Source organism: Pleurodeles waltl, chromosome 6, assembly GCF_031143425.1.
Source record: "Pleurodeles waltl isolate 20211129_DDA chromosome 6, aPleWal1.hap1.20221129, whole genome shotgun sequence".
Lineage (NCBI taxonomy): Eukaryota > Metazoa > Chordata > Amphibia > Caudata > Salamandridae > Pleurodeles > Pleurodeles waltl.
In genome coordinates this window covers 559,343,513-559,367,201 of record NC_090445.1, presented here as the reverse complement: position 1 = coordinate 559,367,201, position 23,689 = coordinate 559,343,513, and the positions used below count along the sequence as shown (strand labels likewise).

At 47.4% G+C, this 23,689-nt stretch overlaps 1 protein-coding gene across 1 annotated transcript in view; it reads left to right on the top strand.

Moving 5' to 3' along the window:
• AMPD1 (adenosine monophosphate deaminase 1) overlaps positions 1-23,689 on the top strand; it is a 1,595,039-nt gene that overhangs the window by 1,411,982 nt on the left and 159,368 nt on the right. Inside the window, exon 11 of the mRNA XM_069242152.1 lies at positions 8,817-8,990. Coding sequence (XP_069098253.1) covers positions 8,817-8,990 — 174 coding nt within the window. The remainder of the gene's footprint in view (positions 1-8,816; positions 8,991-23,689) is intronic.

The following is a 23,689-nucleotide window of genomic DNA, read 5'->3' as shown; positions in this document are numbered from 1 at the left end:
CCTGCCGAATAGCAGCATCCCTTATGTGATGGGTCAACTCCAGAGGCACTGTGTATGGCTATTAGGTAAGCACCTGGAAGCATGACAGTGGGAATGGTTGTCTGGGTCTAGGGATATCCCTACAGGTTAGTGTGTGTCTAACAGTTGTCCATCGCCATTTGCAGTTTACTCTGGTTACCCCAGCCTGTCATGGCTATTGACCCCAGTGAGGAATCCCAGGACAAGGGCAGAGGAACGCTACAATGAGGCACATGGGCGAACTCAGCGGATTATAGAACGGACCTTTGGCCTCCTGAAGGCCAGGTTCAGGTGCCTCCATATGACAGGTGGATCCCTATTCTACTCACCAAAGAAGGTGTGCCAGATCATCATGGCCTGCTGTATGCTTCACAACTTAGCTTTGCGACGACAGCTGCCTTTTCTGCAGGAGGATGGTCCTGATGGCGGTGTTGTGGCAGCTGTGGAGCCTGTGGACAGTGAAGACGAGGAAGCAGAAGAAGAGGACATGGACAACAGGAACTCGGTGATCCTGCAATATTTCCAGTGAGACCCAGGTAAGAGTATAGACCTGCCTACTACATGTACTTTAACACTACCTCCTCTCTCCTGTCTGTCGTTTTCACCCATTGTATGGTCACTGAGTTGTCACTTTCCCTTACGATTTCACAGATGTGGGTCCCACTGTGTGACATATGCTTTGTTTCCTCGTGGACTAGAGCTGTGTGACATAGGTATGTTGACATTACAATTGAAAGAGCATTTTGTCACTGTAATTGCTAATACACTATTTCGAAATCACAGACTGACTCCAGATTGTTTTGTGCTTCAAGGGTGTTTATTTAAGTGCTCAATATTGGAGGGGGCTGTCAAATGGTGAGGGGGGATGGTGGAGGAATGTCCATGGCAGAGTCCAGTCTATTAGTCTCACAGGTGCATTGCCCACATGGGCATAGGAAGTGGAGCTGGGGCAGTTTGAGGATGGACAGGGTGACAAAGTGGGACAGAAGGATGACATTCAGGGTGGTCTCATTTCTTGGTGGGGGTCTTGGCATCGTTCTCTGTCTTTGTCCTGGATCTCAGGGACCGTTTGCGGGGTGGTTCTCCCTCTGCAGGGTGTGGGGTGCTGGTGTGGTGGTCCTGTGGCTGGGCGTCCTGTCCACTAGCGCTGGAGGATGCAGTGGGCAGTTCATCGTCCATGCTAGTGTCTGGGGCCCCTTGTTGTGCCACAGTGTCCCTCCTGGTGTTGAGTACTTCCTTCAGCACCCCTACGATGGTGCCCAGGGTGGAATTGATGGTTCTGAGTTCCTCCCTGAAGCCCGAATACTGTTCTTCCTGCAGGCGCTGGGTCTCCTGAAACTTGGCCAGTACCATTGCCATCGTCTCCTGGGAGTGGTGGTAGGCTCCCATGATGGAGGAGAGGGCCTCATGGAGAGTGGGTTCCCTTGACCTGTCCTCCCCCTGTCGCACAGCGGCCCTCCCAGTTCCCCTGTGTTCCTGGGCCTCCGTCCCCTGGACCGTGTGCCCACTACCACTGCCCCCAGGTCCCTGTTGTTGTTGGGGTGGTGGGTTAGCCTGAGTTCCCTATAGTGGTGGACACACTGCTGCTTGACGTGTCCTGGGACAGAGGTATGGGCCCGCTGGGTGGGTGCTGTGCTGGTGTTTCCAGAGGGGGGAAGCTATGTGGTGGCCTGTGACTGTGTGAGGGGAACCGACTGTCCAGAGGTCCCCGATGGGCCGGGCTGGTCATCTAGATCCAGTTGGACAGAGCTGCTGTCATCACTGTGGGCCTCTTCTGTGTGGACATGTGTGGACCCTCCTGTCCGGTGACGTTGGGTAGGGGTCCTGCAGGGGTATAAAAGGATGTTTATTACATCTGTGTGTGCTATGGTGTGCAATAGGTGGGTGACTGTGTACCCCAGTGCTTGCATTCCTGTGTGGGACCTTGTGTGATGGTAGTTTAGGGGGGTGTATGGGTATGTGCAGTGGCTATGCTTTGGTGATGGGTGTCCATGCTTTGTTGTTGTTGCATGCAGGGCTTGGTGTTAGGGTGTGTGGTTTGTGATGTTGGGACATTTGTGAGGAGTTGGAGTGATGGGGTGAGGGTGAGGGTGGGGTATGTGATAGTATGCAAGTAGGGTGGGGGATGTAATAGTTAAGAATTGACTTACCAGAGTAGATTCCTCCATTACTCCTGTGTGGCCCTCAGGATGCAGAATCGCCAAGACTTGCTCCTCCCATGTTGTTAGTTGTGGGGGAGGAGGTGGGGGTCCGCCGCCAGTCCGCTGAACCGCGATGTGGTGTCTTGAGACCACGGAACGCACCTTTCCGCGTAGGTCGTTCCACCTCTTCCTGATGTCATCCCTATCTCTTGGGTGCTGTCCCACTGCGTTGACCCTGTCCACTATTCTTCACCATAGCTCCATCTTCATAGCTATGGAGGTGTGCTGCACCTGTGATCCGAATAGCTGTGGCTCTGCCCGGATGATTTCCTCCACCATGACCCTGAGCTCCTCCTCAGAGAACCTGGGGTGTCTTTGCCGTGCCATGGGGTGGTGTGGGTGATGTGTGGGGTGGTGTGTGTGGTGATATGTGAGTGCTGATATGTAGTGGTGTGTTGTGTGAGGTGTGTGGAAGTTCTGTGGGTGATGGTATTTTGTGCCTGTGGATGCTTGGTAGTTGTTTGTGGTGTATCTCTCTGGCCTTCTCTCGGTAATTGTGGTCGTAGGGGTTTGTGGGTGATGTGGGTGTGTGTTTTATATTGTATTGGGTGTGTGGGAGTGGTGTGTGTATGTGTATCAGGTGTGTGTATTTTGAATTGTCCACTGTGGCTGTGCTTTGTAAAAGTGTGTGTATTTTGAGCGCGGCGGTGTGTACCGCCAATGGAATACTGCGGTTGAAAGATCGCCGCGTGGATTCGTGTGTTGTGATAGTGTGGGCGTATGTCTGTTGGCGTGACGGTGGAGGATTTGTTTTCGCCAGTTTATCACTGACCTTTGGTGTGGCTGACTTGTGTGGGTGTCTGAATTTTTGCAGATTCCGTGCTGTGGGTCATAATAGCTGTGTCGGATTTCCGCTGTGGTGTGTTGGCGGTCTTCTGCGCGGCGGTAAGCGGCTTTTACCGCCAATGTTGTAATGACCGCCTATGTCCTAAATTGAATGAATTTGTTCAATGATTAAGTGGGTTGTGCGTTTGCTCTGTGCTTGCAAAGGGTAATATTGCATTCACTTTCTGATCGTGCATAAAGGGATAGAGATTGTTGGGTCACTGGTTGGAACGCATTTCTGGGAGAATTTTAAATACTGTTGAATGAATGTTTTGTTCTATGTTTAGGATCCTTTATGTGGATAACACATTCTCCTATGTTAATATTTGTTAATTATAAAGGAGGGAGATGTGTGGTGTATTGCCACATCTGCGCGCAGGCAGTCTCCACGGAGATGCCGATTTAGAATACCTTGCGCGGTCTCCATGGAGAGGACGCGTGTGTAGCGGATGGCGAGAAGGGCGGTTGAAAGGTGTTGGATGGCTGGGGCGAAATACAATAAACTCCTTTTCTTACCTCTGATATATCCTTCCTGTCTAGTTTGTTGAGGAGCCACATTTTACAATTCCCTTAAAAGAGAACGAGGATTAGAGATAAGGAATCGTTGCTTTTTTAGCCCTTTTACTATCTCTGCTACTCTGGTGCCACCCTTCCCACACATTAGCTTTCTTTGACTGTAGAAAATGCTGCTTTTCACGGCTCACGGTGGAGATTGGTTGCTCCGTTTACAGACTCTGCAGTATAAGTAGTTCAGACTTAAGGTAAGCATGTGGCTATGTGGCTATGAGGTAGCAGGTAAGTTCTGTGCTTCCACTTCTTGTTTGGTCCAACCTTGGCTGCTTTAGCATTGGGCAGTCTCAGGTCAGCCAGGGAGCCAGCAGCTGTAGAGTCTGTGCTGAAATATTCCCCACGCTTTTCCCAAGGTATGGTTGTGTTGTGTTTGCAGTCTGTCTTACATCTCGGTAATTTAGCCCACGGCCCTCAGGATTTTAATGTTAGCATGGTTCTTGCCTGTTGAGTGATAGACTCCTTGCCCCTGCACAATGCTGTCCTTGACAGAAAGTAGAGAGATGCTGATAAAACTGGATTGCCCAGGTTTTTGAGTCAACTATATCTTTTGGAGGCATTCGATTTATAATTTATAGCAAGTATATCTTAATCCTTTGCCACAGAATATTATCTCCCTTCTGATCCAGTCGATACAAAAACTTAGATGGGGCACTAGATCAAGATTAGCAGGCATCTAATTTCATATAGGTGTACGATGTATTTTCCTACTCTTTTCGAGCTTAAAGACTTCCAGGCTTTCTATGAGGGTGCAGAGAAAGAGGAATACTGTACTGAGTTACTTTGAACGATGTAATTGATGGTACATTTCTTGTCTGGTACGACATTTGAGGGTTTTGTATAGCTGCAGACTCATCTGGTGCAGTCGCAGCATGGATGAAACATCTAGCTATGTCCATGCATATTGGATGCCGCCCAAAAGACTCTTCTATCTCCGCTTCCTTTTCTAGTTCCTAAATTGTTTGGTCCCCAATTTAATGAACTTTTGAAAGTAATCAGCAGAGGACAAAAAGTTTATTCAGCTTTGTAGTGGTCTATGTTCTAAGACCAAATCTTTTCATTTTCCTTATGTGAGAAATTACATTGTTGGTAGAGGGTGGTGTTAACCCTGCTCAAGCAACAACTGCAATTCCTGTCCGGGTTAACCAAAAAGGTTACCAAATTAACCTGTGTGATTAAGACTTCACTACCTGGTTGTCAATTCTTACAACCAGGTAGTGAAGTCTTAATCAAACCATCAAGGGGAGCTCAAGTGTTGGAGTATAGCCCAAAAGCAATCAGGTCAAACTTAGAGGTAATGTGTAAACTATTTATGCAGCACACAAACAGCAATAAATTGAAAACACAACAGCAGAAAAATCACACACCAATCCAGAAAAATAGAGTAAATGAATGACACTGTTCCTGGCCTGTCTACGATAATATACAATGTAAATTTCTTAGATAGGAGAAGGTAGAATTTTATCTTCTATTTACTGTCGACAGGACTGTTTTCCACCCTCTATTAATGTGTTTGAAATGAAACATCTGTGCCGCTCTCCCTTATGACTATGCTGGAAGCAACCTGGAGTCACGTTGTGCCTCACACCAGTTAGCACAAGCACTTTAGCCCTGGTTACCAGGGCTAAAGTGCACAGAGTCTTAAGGCTAGCAAAAACTAATTCAGAAAAATTGGAGGGTGAAGGCAAAAGGTCTGGGGGAAGATCACCCTAAGGGTGACAGGTCTAACATTATCATTATAAGGAAAAAAACATTGATAGAGCCATGCAATTTTCTTTCAACTGTAGATTTTCAGGATGCCTGTCTATGAACGTCAATTCACCGAAATGTCAGAGGTAGCGAAAGTGACATCACACGCCCTTTGACCTTCAATTTCACTCAATCACCCATGCTTACACATACACACACATTCTCTCTTACGTAAATACACACTCACTCGCAAGCACGCACACAACATACATTTAATAGCGTTTATTTTTGCTTACCTCAACTGCCTGGGAAAATCATATTCCAGCTACTTGTACTCCATTTTCTATTACACTAATAGTGAATAATCAAGCATTATACACTTTAGTGCAACAAAGAAACTAAGAGAAAACAAAGTGAGTGGCTCTCCAAACACCGCCTGTAAAGACGAGCTTCCACTGTGTTCCTGATTTTGCCACTCTGATGCCAGGGGTTGCAAAGGCAATGCCAGTAGTTGCCAGGGGTTGCCTTTGCAACCCCTGGCATCCCCTAAATGTCATCCATGTACCTGTCCTCATACACTGCTCCATGCTTCATCTGAGAATTTTCTGTGATTTGCTCTGGGGGAGGATCATTCTGACTTCAGAGCTCCACCATATGGCCTGTCGTCTTCCCCAGGAGTATTCACAAAGATACTTGTTCTTTTGGTAGATGTTTGCATGTTCAAGGTATTGTAATATTCCCTTACCTGGATATTTGGCTGATCGTTGCTTCTTTGATTGTAAATGCTGGGGAAGACAGAACAACACATAGGATTTCTAGTAAATTGGAAAAAGTACTATCCCATATCATCCTACAAGGCATCTTCACTGGGGCATAGTTTTGTACATATGTGAAGGAATTTATGGCCAGTAATGACCACACAGTAAGAGAACTTGAAAAAGTTCTTATCAACAGATCACAGTTCTGCCAGGGGCATTATACAAATAAGGGGTTATGTGCGCCACTACAGCAGTAGTACTCGGCTGGATTGTACTTGAAACCTCTTGTTCAGCATCTGAAGCTGCACTTCAGTTTTTCATCTCAGAATTAACATATCTTGGTGGCTGGAGGATGCTCACCCGCATCTGGAGGGATTACTGGATCCACTTCATCCTATGGTAGTGACCATAGATGTCAGCAAGTTCCACTGCAGGTGGGAGGCACATAGACAATATATTGATACAAGGACGTTGGTCACGGGAGGAATTCACTCAGCCTTCCAATTGAAGGGTACTGGCAACAATATTCAGAGCTCTGAAATCCTTTGCTGTAATTCTAAAGTACCAGTATGAATGGACAACAAGGTAGTTAAGTCTTACATAAACCATCAATAGGAGCGCAAGTGCTGGAGTTTAGCACAATCCCTGTGCATATGGGCAAAACACAGTTGATTTTCCCTGGTAGCTTCTTATGTGACGGGAATAGAGAATTCTGAGGAGAATCACCAGAGCAGAGTTTTCAAGTAATCAGTGGAGCTTCATATTACTCCAAAGGTGGTTTAGAATGTGTCAACTCATTGTGGGCCTCTGTGGCTGCACCTATTCACATCCAAGGAGTACACTCAGCTTCCTCATTTCTGTTCCAGAGCATTTTGTCTGGAAGCTTGGGTGGTAAACTTTCTGTCCTTCCAGTGGGTGTCAGAGGCCCTGTTATTTCTTCCTTCCTCTAAACTGTCCCTGTATCCTTAATTGCAGGGGTGGGGCAAATTTATGGGCTATTCTTGATGAAAGTCTTAAAGTTGAGTGGCCCACCATGCATGCCTTCAGGGAGACTCAAAATATCTTGGCCACAATTGAATCTTTAGTCAGTCAGCTTCTTTAAAGTGTTGAACGCAAAAGGCCAGTATCCTATTCTGATTTACCAGCATGGCATTTACACTCATTCTTTGAGCCTCTACAGTCAAGATCTTTGGGTTTTTGACTCCTAAGATATGTTTTTTGTACGCAATCACCTCAACCAGACAGCCAATGAAATTTGAGGCCTTAGTTATAGACCTGCCTTACCCTCACATTCTCCTGGATCAAGTAATCACAGGTCCTAGTTTTTGCCTGTAAATTCAGGCCTTGTTTTGTGTAAAACACACATTTACATTATGTCGTTTCTTTTAGAATCCATCTTCTTTGTAAGAAGAAGAACTACATAAACCAGATTTTAGAAGAGCTTTATTAAGTTCTCTGGAAAGAACCTTTAGGTCTTTTCAGGCACTTATAGTCGCATTTGACTCTGGGAGTAAATGATTAAAATCCTCCACATCCCCTATTATTGATCGGTTAAGTTGGCTATTTTTTTCAGCATAAAAGACATCGGGTCGGGAGGTTTCTTTGGGCATTCTGAGACGATCCAGAAGGAGTATGGCAGCCTCATGGGCAGAAACAAACGATGTTACCTTGCAGGGAATCTGTAAAGCACCCAGGTGGGTCATCCCTCACACGTTTATACTAGGCTGTTTGAACATTTCAGCTGTTTGTTCCGGGAGTTTTTCCAAAACAGTCCTATCCTTAGTTGTTTCAGTTGATTCCTGAGTATGAATTTATATGTGTCAATACAGAATTATTCTCCACTGATAAAGGTCTCTAAGAATGTTTTGCCTGCTAGCAGTTTCCAAGGTTGGTATATCCTCCAGCAGTTTGGCTTGGGAGGAGGAAGATAATAATCTTCGTTACTTGTAGTCGGAGTCTTCCTCGTACTGGTCCTACAACTCTGCCTTCTCTCCCAGTCTGCTCCTAGCATGGGCTTAGTAATTTAAGACCTGTTCTACTGTTGAGGGAGGCTTAATTAGAGGAATGGATGAAACCAGGATAGTAGAGTAAAATGACCTAAAATAGATATTTTTTTCGAATTTGGAGCTATTGAGTTGTCTTTTCCCTAGGTGACACTCACTCTCAAGCAGTTAGGACTGGGATGAAAATCTACTATTCCGTTTCCCAGGTTATCGCTATGTCCACCAAACGTGCCAACGGGATACCAGATGACCTAAATGTTTAGTTTTAAACACACTCAGGTAGGAATACAGTAACAGAGCTCACAGTAATTGCTTCTAAACATATCAATTATTTGTCTCTTGGGACGGATGGTTACACCAGTGTTTGTATTTTGCATTGTATTTTGCATTTCCTAGTGTTTTGCTTTTGATATTGTGTATTGTAATTATTGTGCTTGTAGTCCTATTTCATATGCAACACCAGGTCCCTATCCCCTGCTCTTACCATCACAGGAGTCCTGATCCCAGAGGAAAAGCACACCCACTTCGCATGCATTCATTTTCCGGGTGGGAAACCTTGCAGCCATTCCCAGAGAAAGTTGTTATCTGCCCTCCTGGTACCGGGCTTTTATGAGATATCTCTTAGCCAACCCCAGTAAGGGTGGCAAGTTGGATGCTCGCCAAATCCGTGGTAAATGAGGAAGTGTTGTGCCTTATTTAAAGGACACCTTACGAATACTGCCTGTAGTTCATTTTGTTTTTTTGTTTCCTTTTAGAGTCCTGCTCTGCAGTACCTGTATTATCTCTGCAAAGTGCCTATCGCAATGTCACCCTTGAGTAACAACAGCCTTTTCTTAGAGTATTCTAAAAGTCCATTCTACGATTATTTTGAGAAAGGCTTAATGGTTTCTCTTTCAACTGATGATCCATTGCTGTTCCACTTCACTAAGGTATTGTATTTTAAAAACGTGCCGTCTTAGTTTGAAATTTGATTTAAATAATAGCAAACTTTATTTATTTTACGGTTTACTAAGGTATAGCATGCATTGACAAAGCTAACACCACTTGCTTGCGTTTTCAGTACTGCAAGCCAGAAGCAGTGAAAAAATTAAAAGAAGCCTTGGAAAAAACCACAATACAAAACGATTGTTTTTTTTGTATGCAGCACATGTACGAGATAAAAAGAATTAGGTCTCATGTAGAAAGATTGCCTTCGTAAAAGTGGTCGCAAATTGTGCACCAACATTTTGCGAATGCAGTCTGATTTTACGAACCAACCTTTGTACAAGTAGGTCCATTTACAAAATACCGAACTGCAGGGTGTGGCAGAACGATTTGCCTATGTAGTGTTTCCAATCACTTGCGATTGGCCACAGTCACTGGGATGGCGACCTGCAAGGGTCAGCAGACTTCCATGTCTGTGAATGTGTTGAAATAAAGAAAACTGTTTTGAATGCAATCCAGACTGTGTTTAAAAACATTTTATTTTTAAAAAAAGTTTCACTAAGAGTCAGCAGTAGTAAACAAGCATTTGCAATGCAATGGGTCTCACATTTGCTCAAGTTAGAGCTGTTAGTGTTGTAAACTCCTAACCGGACTTTTCTTGCCACACAAATTGAAAGAAAAAAACTAGCACGATCGCGCAATGTAAAACACACCGCGATCACACTGAAATTGAAAACTAAAAAAACAAGCGCAAATCGCGCTATGTAAAACCCAGGGCAATCGCGCTGTGTAGAAAATACAAAAATAAAGTAGTGCAGAAATCAGGCTGAAAACATCGAGCCTCAGAAGTTTTCAGTAACTGGCCGGTGCACTCTAGGAGGGCTAAACACCGGAAAATGCATGACGTGTGCACGCCTTCTCACTAATGAAAGCAAGCGGATTTTAAAAGGAAAGCCCACAAACCAATGATTTTAAAAGGAAAGCCCACAAACTAATCAAAGTGACAGGCGTAACATGGGCATGTTTACAAGCCCTACGAGAGATTACAACAGAGATGGAGCGCTTGTGCGCTCGACCCTAAAAAAGCATAATGTCCCAAGAGAAGCCTCAGATTGTCTTCCTATATGCCCTTGTTGGATCTAGTATTGGTGATAGAAATGTTTTGTACCTTACTGCCAAAGACTGGATCTCCTTCTTGCGTTACATTCCACTGGAAACCACCTCGCTTGTAAAAATCTTAAGGCATGAATGTTGTCCTCTTATATTTGGTTGTCATCTCTTACTGTCCCTAACAGTTTCAGAATAGTAGTCCACAGCCCGTTTCCATTTTATATATAGCACTCACATTTATAGTTATATGTATATATCCTTAAGCCTCACATATTTTCTCGCGGTAATGTTATCGTAAATATGTTTGTTTTAAAAGTATGACTTTAATATTTACTTTATAAAATTGCCATTGTATTTAAATATGTTCAGTTATGATACTTTACAGGATATCATGTATTTTGATGTTGTCTTTAAAATCGAATTAAACATTTTCTACCAAAGCATATGTTGAATCACCATTACTTCTGATTTAGATGGAAAACGGGAATGGGCAGCCTTTCTTTCATTCGCAAATCACCTGTGCAGTTTGTGGAAAACCAGCATGAGATTCGGAGGAAAGCTGGCTTAAATGAAAATATCCCAATTCATTTTGGCAATGTGGGGCACCCATCGCCATAGAGACCTCAATGGCAAAGGGTTAAACCTGCCACGAGCTCTCCAGGTCAGCACACGTTCCTTGCTAACCTGTGGGTAAATCAACGAATAGCGCGAAGATAGACAATGGCCTTCTCTGTACTCGCCAGAGCTAAACTAATGAATCTCAAGGTCTGGTTGTTAGCTAGAAACTGAAAAATAAAAATTAATGAACGGTGCTGCCTCCTTTCTCGCTTTCCTAAAAAAAAATACACAACTCGCAAAATTTGGGAAAGCAAATATTATGAATTGCTTCCTGCCAACAATGTGAAGTACTTCCCAAGATTCATGAAATTTCAAAGACGCTCGCGACAGTTTGCAGCTCTTGTCCAAGAAATACTACCGCACCACTTCACTGAGTGATTATGTAGCCTGTAGAATAAACAGACCTCAGTGGGAAGCAGGCTCGGTTTCTTTCCATAATGTCGAGTCGCTCTGTCAGCCTTGAAATATTACGCTTACATTAAAGCCCTGTGGATTGAAGACAGGCGTTTTTATGGGCAAACAGCAGAAAAGGCATGACTTATGCACACCTTTCACAAATGAAAGCAAGTGGATTTTAAAAGGCAAGCCCACGAACCAATGTAAGTGACTGACGTGACATGGAAAGTCATGCCTTTTCTGCTGTTTAGCACACCTACACAGCACCGGTAACCGAAGCTCGATGTTTTCAGCCTGGGGTCGGACTACTTTATCTGTTTAATTTCCACGCAGCGCGATCGGTCTGCATCTTACATAGTGTGACCGCGCTGCATTTTCTTTTCTTTACAACGCTAATAGCTCTAACGTGAGCAAATGCAAGACCCATTCCATTGAAATGCTTGTAATTACTGCGCTTAGGGAAACCCCTCGTGGTCACTGCATGTTCACATGAAAGCGTTGTAGATACAAGCATTTGCAATGCAACGGGTCTCGTATTTGCTTGAGTTAGAGCTTTTAGCGCTGTAAACTCCTAACCGGACTTTTCTTGCCACATAAATTACAAGAAAAAGAACACAGCGCAATCGCACTGAAATTGAAAACAGAAAAACCAAGCGCCATTGCACTATATAAACCCCAGCGAGATCGCGCTTTGTGGAAAAGAAAAAGTTCAAGTAGTCCAGAAACCATGCTGAAAACATCGAGCCGTGGTTTCAGTAGTTTACCGGTGCTGTGTAGGAGGGCTAAACACAGGAAAAGGCATGACGTATGCATGCCTTTCACAAATGAAAGCAAGCAGATTTTAAAAGGCAAGCCCACGAACCAATGAAAGTGACTGACATGACATGGGCGTGGTTAGAAGCCCAAAGAGAGATTACAGCATGGGACGGAGCGCTTTGCGCTCACCCATAAAAAGGACTATTTCCGCTTTGTGAACCAGATACCACCCTCTTTGAGGTGTCGCATCTCATCAATGCCACAATCCGTTGATATATTTCTCTCCAACTAGTGAGGAGGAAGCCCATTTCATGTCTGTTCCTTTTTGCGATTCGGACAGAATTGCAAAAGCCTTTTTACAAGTTGGGAAGAATTTTTCTACTCATAAAAGGCTTTTGTACATAAAGAAAAGCCCTATTGTGGTTTCAAACCTGTGCAATTTTCCAAAGCCATGGACTTGGCAATTATAAAGGGCATTGTACATGAGGCCAATAATATGTGATGATTTATTGTACTTTATGAAATGTAAAATGCATGGAATATAAGCATGCCATAGGAGGCAGAATTATACCAAACAGCCAATAGCATGGGGTGAGAAAGTAATACTCTTCTGGGTGGAGCCAAATGCCATCAATGTATGAAATAAAATGAAAATAAAACTTGCAAAGCATACTACCATCATAAAAGGGCATCTTGGTGCTGAGGTCTGATCACCACAGAGAAACTCCAGAGGCAAAGTCAGTTCTAAAATTGCCAGGTACTTAGTTGCTTGTTAAAGTCCAGTTCTTTTTAAAGGTAAAACAATCCAGAATTTGGTGACCAGAAGGAAGATGGTAGATACTCCCAATCTCACCCATCTAAATCCAGGAATGGAGAAGACTTTAAGATTTGTAGATCTCAAGTTTCTGACAGATGTTTAGGATTGACACCTGGATCTTAGGTATTTGGGTCCAATGTTCTTAACAACTTGGAAGATAAGAAACACATCTTTAAAGGAGAATCTTTTCTGCACTGGGCGCCAGAGCAGAAGTTTGGTGGATACTGATTTTCAGGGAGGAATTTTCAGAACTAGTCTGGCCATATTGTTCTGAATTCTCTACAGAACTTGCATTCTAAACTTAGGAAGACTTAAAAATAGAGAATTCCCAAAATCCAATCTAAGAGTTATTAAAACATGTACTATAGCCTTTCTAGAAGTGTTGGGAAGTAGAGGAAGAATCTTTATCTGATAGAGACTTCTAGCTGTAGATTCCTTACCTTTGAATTACCTGGCATCAGCTTCCAATCCGGAATCTTCTTGCTGAACAATAACAAGTGCGGCGTCGGGTGGCGTCATTCGTTTCTTCATGCGTCATCCGGCTCTGCGTGGCTTCGTCAGCGTGGTTGGAGACGTCTGTGACGTCACAGTTGTCTATATAGACACCACTTCGGCACGCGTTATGTCAGTTCTTTTCCTCCGTGCCGGTTAAGAGCAGGTCCTGGATCGAGCTACCCTTTGCCTTTTCTGGCAAGCTGATATTTTATCGAAGATCTTTTGTCATCTGTGCGAGGATGTCCTCTACGAAGATGTGGTTCAAGCCATGTGGCGCCTGTCATCATACGATGTCAGTAACTGACCCCCATGAGGTATGTCTCTCGTGTCTTGACAGGGACCACAACTCAAAGTCGTGCTCTGACTGCCGGGCCATGGCCCAGAAAGCTTTGAGGGAGTGGAGTGGTCCCTGAAGCTCATGGCAGCCCGACAGTCGACTTCGGTGGGCGCGACTCCTCGGAGAACACTGTCCCGCTCAAGGAGGAGGTTGCGGAACCGCTCCAGGAGCCCCAAGTCCTCTTGGTCCCATTCGAGGTCCTCGGGCACTCAGGGAAGAGGCACAAAAAGAAGAAGAAGTCCAAGAGGACTTTGACTTTGCCACGCCCGTCAGCTGAGGAGGTGTTCCGCGAACATCGAAGTTCCAAGCACGGCTCTGAAAAGCCGTTGCTAGGGCCGACTTTGCATCTCCCCTCCTTTCCAGGAGCCGGAGCGACCCCCACTCAAATAAAAGATTTTTCCAAGCCCATGTGCCTTGTTTTTGAGTGGGTTACCCCGCGGGTGGGTCATCGGACCCCCGGGGTCAGCAGGGGCCCCATTGGATTCGACGCTGGTGGCTTCATCCTCGGCGCTGTTAGGGACCCCAGGATCCAATAGCGGATCCGGATCGGCGCCGGGCCTGACATCAACGATCTCTCTGCCACCGGCACCCACTGGTGGTGGTAGCCACATCCTCATTCCTGATGATCCGGAGCGACGTCATAAGATGTCGATTCCGACTTTGACTGGCCCAGATCAGTGCCTGAGGCTTATTGTGAACAGTCAGGCACAGGTGAGGAGTGGGGGGGCGTCTGAGGACCCCTTAGAATATAGATTGGAGCAGGACTGGTATGAGGAATGAGGAGCTAGGAGAAGCCAGCAGACTGGATACTTCTCCAGATGCTGGCATGCTCTCACCTCCTTCTGCGGCTACTGAGGAGGGGGCATCTTATGCCATGGTGATGCGTAGTGCAGCTGAGGTCTTGGACCTAGACTTGCCTACGGTGCCATCAGAACTAATGTGCTGACAGAGGTGCTTCAGCCAGGGGTTGCTACATCAGAGCTGATGTTACCCTTCAATGAAGCCCTTACAGATGTCCTTCTGGGGAGGTCATCCAAACTCAGCACAGGGTCTCCTGTGAATAGGACAATCGACCGGCATCATCAACCAGCTCCAAACGTCCCTACTTTCTTCACCCAACACCCCACCCCGGAGAGACTGGTGGTCCAAGCCTCCACTTCCCGTGGTGCCTTCCCTTCCACTCCCCTGGATAGGGAATCCAAGATGCTGGACCAACTTGGAAAGAAGATGTCTTCTTCCTCCAGCCTGGCATTGAGGTCGGTAAACACCTCTTGCCGTTTTACCCATACTTTATGGTATTCAGTGGCACAAGTGCTGCCCCAGATTCCGGAGGGCGTACGGGACACTCTCACCCAGGCTGTCAAAGATGGGAGATGCAGGAAGCTGGCTCTGTATATACTATATCAAAATGAGATATAGTGTGCACAGAGTCCAAGGGTTACCCAAGAGGCTTGACAGAGGTAATAATAGATAATACTAATGCTCTATTTGTGGTAGCGTGGTCAAGCAGTTAGGCTTATCAGAGGGTAGTGTTAAGCATTTGTTGTACACACTCAAGCAATAAATGAGAACACACACTGAATGACTTAACTCAAGGCAAATAGATTTTTATATAGAAAAATATTATTTTCTTAATTTATTTTAGAACCACAAGATTAAAATTGCAAGTAAGTACATTAAATGTAAGGTACTTGGTATAGGTATAGTTAGAAATTTGAACCAAAGCAGTAATGTACACAGTATATCATAAAATGGCAATAAGCTATTTTAAAAATGGACACAGTGCAAAATTCAACAGTTCCTGGAGGAGGTAAGTACAGGTTGATTACTACGGTAAGAAAAGTACTTACAAGTTCAGTCTCTGGGGGCATAGGTAGCCCACTGTTGGGGGTTCAAGTCAATCTCAAACACCCAGCAACGCAGGGCCGATCAGGTGCAGAGGTCAAAGAGGAGCCAAAATAACATGGGTGCCTATGGAGACAGGGGGTGCTCCGGTTCCAGCCTGCTGGCAGGCAAGTACTGGCGTCCTCGGGGAGCAGACCAGGGGGGATTTGTAGTGCACTGGGGGGGGGCCCAAGTAAGCACACAAAACATGCCCTCAGCGGCACAGGGGCAGCCGGGTGCAGTGGGCAAACAGGGCATCAGGTTTGTGATAGGATTCACTGGAGAGATCAGGGGGTCACTCAGTTGGGCAGGGTACAGGGGGGCTTCTCAGGCCAGCCACCAACTGGGCAAGGGTGAGGGCTGCCTGCTGGTCACTGCTGCACCGGTGGTCGGTTTCTCAAGGGCCTGGGGGCTGCAGGTGCAGTACTTCTCCAGGCAACAAATATATTCGGCCTTGGCAGTCGCAGTCAGGGGGGTCCTCGGGATTCCCCCTGCAGGTGTCGTCATGAGGGTGCAGAGAGGTCAGCCCAGGGTGGACACGTCGTAGGAGTTGCCTGGGAGTCCTCTCTGGGTCGTTGGTTTCTCTGGACACGGACCAGGAGCGTCGGGTGCAGAGTGGTGGGGACTCACGCTTCTGGAGTGAGGTGAGAGTCCCTTTAAAGATGGTGTCTTCTTTCGCTGATTGTACAGGTCCGCTGTCCATGGGAGTTCTTGATCCTATGTAGTTGCAGGGTAGTCCTGTGAGATGGCAGAGGTGGCTGGGCCCACAGGATGCGTAGCTGGTGCAGGTTCTCTGAAGTTGGAGACAGGCCAGTAGGGCTGGGTCCAAGGCAGTTGTCAATTTCCTTCTTCTCTGCAAGGTTTTTCAGCAAGGCAGTTCTTCTTCTTTGTAGGTCATCAGGAATCTGATTTCCTGGGTTCAAGGTCACCCCTAAATACAAAATTTAGGGGTGTGTTTGGGGTTGGAGGTCAGTAGCCAATGGCTACTATCCCTGAGGGTGGCTACACCCTCCTTGTGACTCCTCCCTTTGCGGAGGGGGGCACATCCCTCTTGCTATTGGGCTCAATCCTCCAAAACAAGATGAAGGATTTTCCAAGGAGGGGGTCACTTCACCTCTGGTCACCCTAGGGGTGGACCTGGCTGAGGGGGTGACTCCTCCTTGTTGTCCTCATTATTTCCCCGGACTTGCTGACAAAAGTTGGGGCTGTGTCTGGGGGGCGACCATCTCCACTAGCTGGAATGCCCTGGGGTGCTGTAACACCAGGCTTGAGCATTTGAGGCTCACTGCCAGGTGTTACAGCTCCTGCAGGGGGAGGTTTGAAGCTCCTCCACCCAGGACAAGCTTTGTTCCTGGTCACAGAGTGTAGGAAGTTGGCTCTGTATATACTATTTCAAAGTAAGAAATAGTGTGCAAGAGTCCAAGGGTTCCCCTTAGAGGTAAGATAGTGGCAAAAATAGTAATTCTAATGCTCTATTTTGTGGTAGTGTGGTCGAGCAGTAGGCTTATCAGAGGGTAGTGTTAAGAATTTGTTGTACACACACAGGCAATAAATGAGGAACACACACTCAAAGACAAATTCCAGGCCAATAGGTTTTTATATAAAAACATATATTTTCTTAGTTTATTTTAAGAACCACAGGTTCAAGATTTACAAACAATACTTTAAATGAAAGGTATTTCACTCAGGTATTCTAGGAACTTTGAATTATCACAATAGCATGTACAGTTGTGACACAAATGGCAATAAGCTATTTTAAAAGTGGACACAGTGCAAAAATCAACAGTTCCTGGGGGAGGTAAGTAAATGTTAAGTTCACAGGTAAGTAAAACACTTACACGGTTCAAAGTTGGGTCCAAGGTAGCCCACCATTGGGGGTTCAAGGCAACCCCAAAGTTACCACACCAGCAGCTCAGGGCCGGTCAGGTGCAGAGGTCAAAGTGGTGCCCAAAACACATAGGCTTCAATGGAAATAGGGGTGCCCCGGTTCCAGTCTGCCAGCAGGTAAGTACCCGTGTCTTCGGAGAGCAGACCAGGGGGGTTTTGTAGGACACCGGGGGGGACACAAGCAGGCACAGAAAGTACACTCTCAGCGGCACAGTGGCGGCCGGGTGCAGAGTGCAAACAGGCGTCGGGTTTTCAATAGGAATCAATGGGGAGACCCAGGGCTCTCTTCAACGATGCAGGCAGGCACAGGGGAGGACTCCTCGGGGTAGCCACCACCTGGGCTAGGCAGAGGGTTGCCTAGGGGACGTTCCTGCACTGGAGTTCGGTTCCTTCAGGTCCTGGGGGCTGCGGGTGCAGTGTGGTTTCCAGGCATCGGGTTCCTTGAAGCAGGCAGTCGCAGTCAGGGGGAGCATCTGGATTTCCTCTGCAGGCATCGCTGTGGGGGCTCAGGGAGGTCAACTCTGACTACTCAAAGGCTCGCAATCACCAGGGAGTCCTCCCTGTAGTGTTAGTTTTCCGCAGGTCGAGCCGGAGGCGTGGGGTGCAGAGTGGAAAGTCTTACGCTTCCGGCGGGAAATGTGTGGTCTTTAAAAGTTGCTTCTTTGTTTCAAAAAGTTGCAGTTTCTTGAACAGGGCCGCTGCTCTCGGGAGCTTCTTGGTCCTTTAGATGCAGGGTAGTCCTCTGAGGCTTCAGAGGTTGCTGGACCCTGTTAGATGTGTCGCTGTTGCAGTTTTCTTCGAAATAGGAAGACAGGCCGGTGGGGCTGGGGCCAAATCAGTTGTCGTCTCTGTCTTCTCTGCAGGGCTTCAGGTCAGCAGTCCTTCTTCTTCTTTAGCTTGCAGGAATCTATCTTCCTCGGTTCTGGGAGCCCCTCAATACTCAATTTAGGGGTGTGTTTAGGTCTGGGAGGGCAGTGGCCAATGGCAACTGGCCCTGATGGTGGCTACACCCTCTTTGTGCCTTCTCCCTGTGGGGAGGGGGGTACATCCCTAATCCTATTGGGGGAATCCTCCATCTGCAAGATGGAGGATTTCTAAAAGTAAGAGTCACCTCAGCTCAGGACACCTTAGGGGCTGTCCTGACTGGGGAGTGACTCCTCCTTGTTTTCCTCATTATCTCCTCCAGCCTTGCCGCCAAAAGTGGGGGCAGTGGCCGGAGGGGCGGGCATATCTACTAGCTGGGATGCCCGGTGGCGCTGTAACAGAGGGGGTGAGCCTTTGAGGCTCAGAGCCAGGTGTTACAGTTCCTGCAAGGGGAGATGAGAAGCACTTCCACCCAGTACAGGCTTTGTTCCTGGCCACAGAGTGACAAAAGCACTATCCCCATGTGGCCAGCAACATGTCTGGGTATGTTTTCAGGGGGCATCTCTAAGATGCCCTCTGGGTGTATTTCACAATAAAATGTACACTGGCATCAGTGTGCATTTATTGTGCTGAGAAGTTTGATACCAAACTTCCCAGTTTTCAGTGTAGCCATTATGGTGCTGTGGAGTTCGTGTATGACAGACTCCCAGACCATATACTCTTATGGCTACCCTGCACTTACAATGTCTAAGGTTTTGCTTAGACACTGTAGGGGCATAGTGCTCATGCACCTATGCCCTCACCTGTGGTATAGTGCACCCTGCCTTAGGGCTGTAAGGCCTGCTAGAGGGGTGACTTATCTATGCCATAGGCAGTGTGAGGTTGGCATGGCACTCTGAGGGGAGTGCCATGTCGACTTAGTCATTTTCTCCCCACCAGCACACAAGCTGGCAACCAGTGTGTATGTGCTAAGTGAGGGGTCCCCATGGTGGCATAAGACATGCTGCAGCCCTTTGAGACCTTCCCTGGCATCAGGGCCCTTGGTTCCAGGGGTACCAGTTACAGGGGACTTATTTGGGTGCCAGGGTTGTGCCAATTGTGGAGACAAAGGTACAGTTTAGGGAAAGAACACTGGTGCTGGGACCTGGTTAGCAGGTCCCAGCACACTTTCAAATCATAACTTGGCATCAGCAAAGGCAAAAATGTTAGGGGGTAACCATGCCAAGGAGGCATTTCCTTACACAACCCCACCCCAAGCGAAAGAGGATGAGATTAACCTTTCCCAAGAGAGTCTTCATGTTCTAAGTGGAAGAACCTCGAAAGGCCATCTGCATTGGCATGGGCAGTCCCAGGTCTGTGTTCCACTATAAAGTCCATTCCCTGTAGTGATATGGACCACCTCAACAGTTTGGGATTTTCACCTTTCTTTTGCATTAGCCATCTGAGAGGTCTGTTGTCAGTTTGAACTACAAAGTGAGCACCAAAGAGGTATGGTCTCAGCTTCTTCGGGGACCAAACCACAGCAAAGGCCACCCTCTCAATGGCACTCCAACGCCGCTCCCTGGGGAGTAACCTCCTGCCAATGAAAGCAACAGGCTGGTCAAGGCCATCATCATTTGTTTGGGACAGAACTGCCCCTATCCCATGTTCAGAGGCATCAGTATGCACAATGAACTGCTTGTAGTAATCTGGAGCTTTGAGAACTGGTGCTGTGCACATAGCTTGTTTCAGGGTGTCAAAGGCCTGTTGGCATTCTATAGTCCAGTTTACCTTCTTGGGCATTTTCTTAGAGGTATGTTCTGTGAGGGGTGTCACCATGGATCCATATCCCTTCACAAACCTCCTATAGTAACCAGTCAAGCCAAGGATTGCCCTGATTGAGTGTGGTTTTTTGGAGCTACCCAGTCCAGAATAGTCTGGATCTTGGGTTGGAGTGGCCGAACTTGGCCTCCACCTACAAGGTGTCCCAAGTAAACCACAGTACCCTGCCCTATCTGGCATTTGGATGCCTTGATAGAGAGGCCTGCTGCTTGTAGGGCCGGCAAAAACTTCTTCAGGTGGACAAGGTGATACTGCCAGCTGGGGCTAAAGACAACAATATCATCAAGATACGCTGCACTAAAGGACTCCAAGCCAGCAAGGATTTGATTCACCAACCTTTGGAAGGTGGCAGGAGCATTCATTAAGCCAGAAGGCATCACAGTAAACTGATAGTGCCCATCAGGTGTAGAGAATGCTGTCTTTTATTTTGCTGCTGGTGCCATTTTTATTTGCCAGTACCCTGCTGTCAAGTCAAAGGTACTCAAGCATTTGGCAGCACCCAATTTGTCAATTAACTCATCTGCCCTTAGAATGGGATGGGCATCTGTCTTGGTGACAGAATTAAGTCCTCTGTAGTCCACACAAAACCTCATCTCTCTCTTGCCATCTTTGCTGTGAGCTTTGGGGACTAAGGTGGTCATTCCAACCCTGGCGGTCCATGACCGCCGGGTTGGAGGACCGCGGGAGCACCGCCGACAGGCCGGCGGTGCTCCAATGGGCATTCCGACCGCGGCGGTAAAGCCACGGTCGGACCGGCAACACTGGCGGTCTCCCGCCAGTGTACCGCCGCCCATTGGAATCTTCCAAGGCGGCGCAGCTAGCTGCGCCGCCGAGGGGATTCCGACCCCCCCTACCGCCATCCAGTTCCCGGCGGTCCGCCCGCCGGGAACCGGATAGCGGTAGGGGGGGTCGCGGGGCCCCTGGGGGCCCCTGCAGTGCCCATGCCACTGGCATGGGCACTGCAGGGGCCCCCGTAAGAGGGCCCCTAAATGTATTTCACTGTCTGCTGCGCAGACAGTGAAATACGCGACGGGTGCAACTGCACCCGTCGCACAGCTTCCACTCCGCCGGCTCAATTCCGAGCCGGCTTCATCGTGGAAGCCTCTTTCCCGCTGGGCTGGCGGGCGGCCGCCTTCAGGCCGCCCACCAGCCCAGCGGGAAATGTCAGAATTACCGCCGCGGTCTTTCGACCGCGGAACGGTAACCTGACGGCGGGACTTTGGCGGGCGGCCTCCGCCGCCCGCCAAGGTCAGAATGAGGGCCTAAGACCACTGGGATAGCCCAGGGGCTGTCAGAGTGCTCAATGACTCCCAATTCCAGCATCTTGTGGACTTCCACTTTGATATTTTCCTTAACTTGGTCAGATTGTCGAAAAGTACAGTCAGCTTGCTGTTGGCCAGAGAGGGTGTCTGAATAGATCACTCCATTTACTGAGCCATCTTTAGGGTCAGTGGAGAGGAGATCAGGGAGAGGTGCACTCTCAGCTTCCTGGTCCTCATCTGTAACCATTAACATGTTTACATCTGCTCTGTCATGAAAGAGTTTGAGGCGGTTCACATGGATCACCCTTTTGGGGGTCCTGCTAGTGCCTAGGTCTACCAGGTAGGTGACCTGACTCTTTCTCTCTAGCACTGGGTAAGGGCCACTCCATCTGTCCTGAAGTGCCCTGGGAGCCACAGGCTCCAGAACCCAGACTTTCTGCCCTTGCTGAAACTCAACCATAGCAGCCTTTTGGTCATACCACATCTTCTGGAGTTGTTGGCTGGCCTCAAGGTTTTTACTTGCCTTTTCCATGTACTCTGCCATCCTGGAACGTAGGACTAGTACATAGTCCACTATATCTTGCTTAGGCTCATGAAGAGGTCTCTCCAAGCCTTCTTTCACAAGAGCTAGTGGTCCCCTTAAAGGATGGCCAAACAGAAGTTCAAAGGGGGAAAACCCTACTCCCTTCTGAGGCACCTCTCTGTAGGCGAAAAGCAGACATGGCAGGAGGACATCCCATCGCCTGTTGAGCTTTTCAGGGAGCCCCATGATCATGCCCTTCAATGTCTTGTTGAATCTTTCCACAAGACCATTGGTTTGTGGATGGTATGGTGTAGTGAACTTTTAAGTCACCCCACACTCATTCCACATGTGTTTAAGGTATGCTGACATGAAGTTGGTACCTCTGTCAGAAACCACCTCCTTAGGAAATCCCACTCTGGTAAAGATACCAATGAGTGCTTTGGCTACTGCAGGGGCAGTAGTGTACCTAAGGATAATTGCTTCAGGGTACCTAGTAGCATGATCCACTACTACTAGGATATACTGATTCCCTGAGGCTGTGGGAGGTTCAAGTGGACCCACTATATCCACTCCCACTCTTTCAAAGGGGACCCCCACCACTGGAAGTGGAATGAGGGGGGCCTTTGGATGGCCACCTGTCTTACCACTGGCTTGGTAACCTGATAAGGTTCCAACGCCATGGGCTCAGTTCCCTCAGAGGGCAGAACTTTTTCCTGAGAAGAGAGGTTCTTTTTCCTTTGCTGTGTTGAAGTTGGTTCCCCAGTCTTCTTTCCTTTTCTCTTGGAGGGTTGGGCCATTATTACAGGCTCCATCACCTCTTTTTCACCCCAAGCCCTGCACTGTGCCCTTGTCTTGACACACACCAGTTCAGGCATATCCAGCATGGCTGCATGGGTTTTGAGTTCTACCTCAGCCCATGCTGAGGACTCCAGGTCATTTCCAAGCAAACAGTCTACTGGAATAGCAGGGGAGACTACCACCAGTTCCAGGCCAGTGACCCCTCCCCATTCTAAAGTTACCATAGCCATGGGATGTACTTTAGTCTGATTGCCAGCATTGGTGACTGGATAAGTTTGTCCAGTCAGGTATTGTCCTGGGGAAACCAGTTTGTCTGTCACAATTGTGACACTGGCACCTGTATCCCTCAGGGCTTCTACACTAGTCCCATTAATTAAGAGTTGCTGCCTGTATTTTTGCATATTAGGGGGCCAGGCAGCCAGTGTGACTAAGTCCACCCCACCCTGAGAAACTAGTGTAGCTTCAGTGTGAACCCTGATTTGCTCTGGGCACACTGTTGATCCCACCTGGAGACTGGCTATTCCAGTGCTAACTGGAGTAGTAGTAGAAGTGGAACCTTTCTTGGGAGAGGCCTTGTCTCCAGTTTGGTATCCCTGCTGATTACAGCTATGACACCAGGCCTTTTTGGGATCAAAGTTTTTACCCTTGCACCCAAAATTGGATTGTGAAGAGGCTTTGGACCCTTCCTCCTGAGCAGGTTTTTGGGGCCCTCTAGAAGACTCTTTACTTTTACCCTTGGATGTCTCAACACTCTTCCCCTGGGGAGTCTTTGTGACCCCTTTCTTTTGGTCACCCCCTGTGGACGTCTTGGTCACCCTAGTCTTGACCCAATGGTCTGCCTTCTTTCCCAATTCTTGGGGAGAAATTGGACCTAGATCTACCAGATGCTGATGCATTTTATCATTGAAACAATTACTTAAAAGGTATTCTTTCATAAACAGATTTTACAGCCGATCTGTAGGAAAGTACCATCTTGCCTGGCATGTTACCTGCATATGTTGTTTTAGTCTATGTGTCACTAGGGCCCTGCTAGGCAGGGCCCCAGTGCTCATAGGTATGTGCCCTGTATGTGTTCCCTGTGTGATGACTCACTGTCTCACTGAGGCTCTGCTAACCAGAACCTCATTGGTTATGCT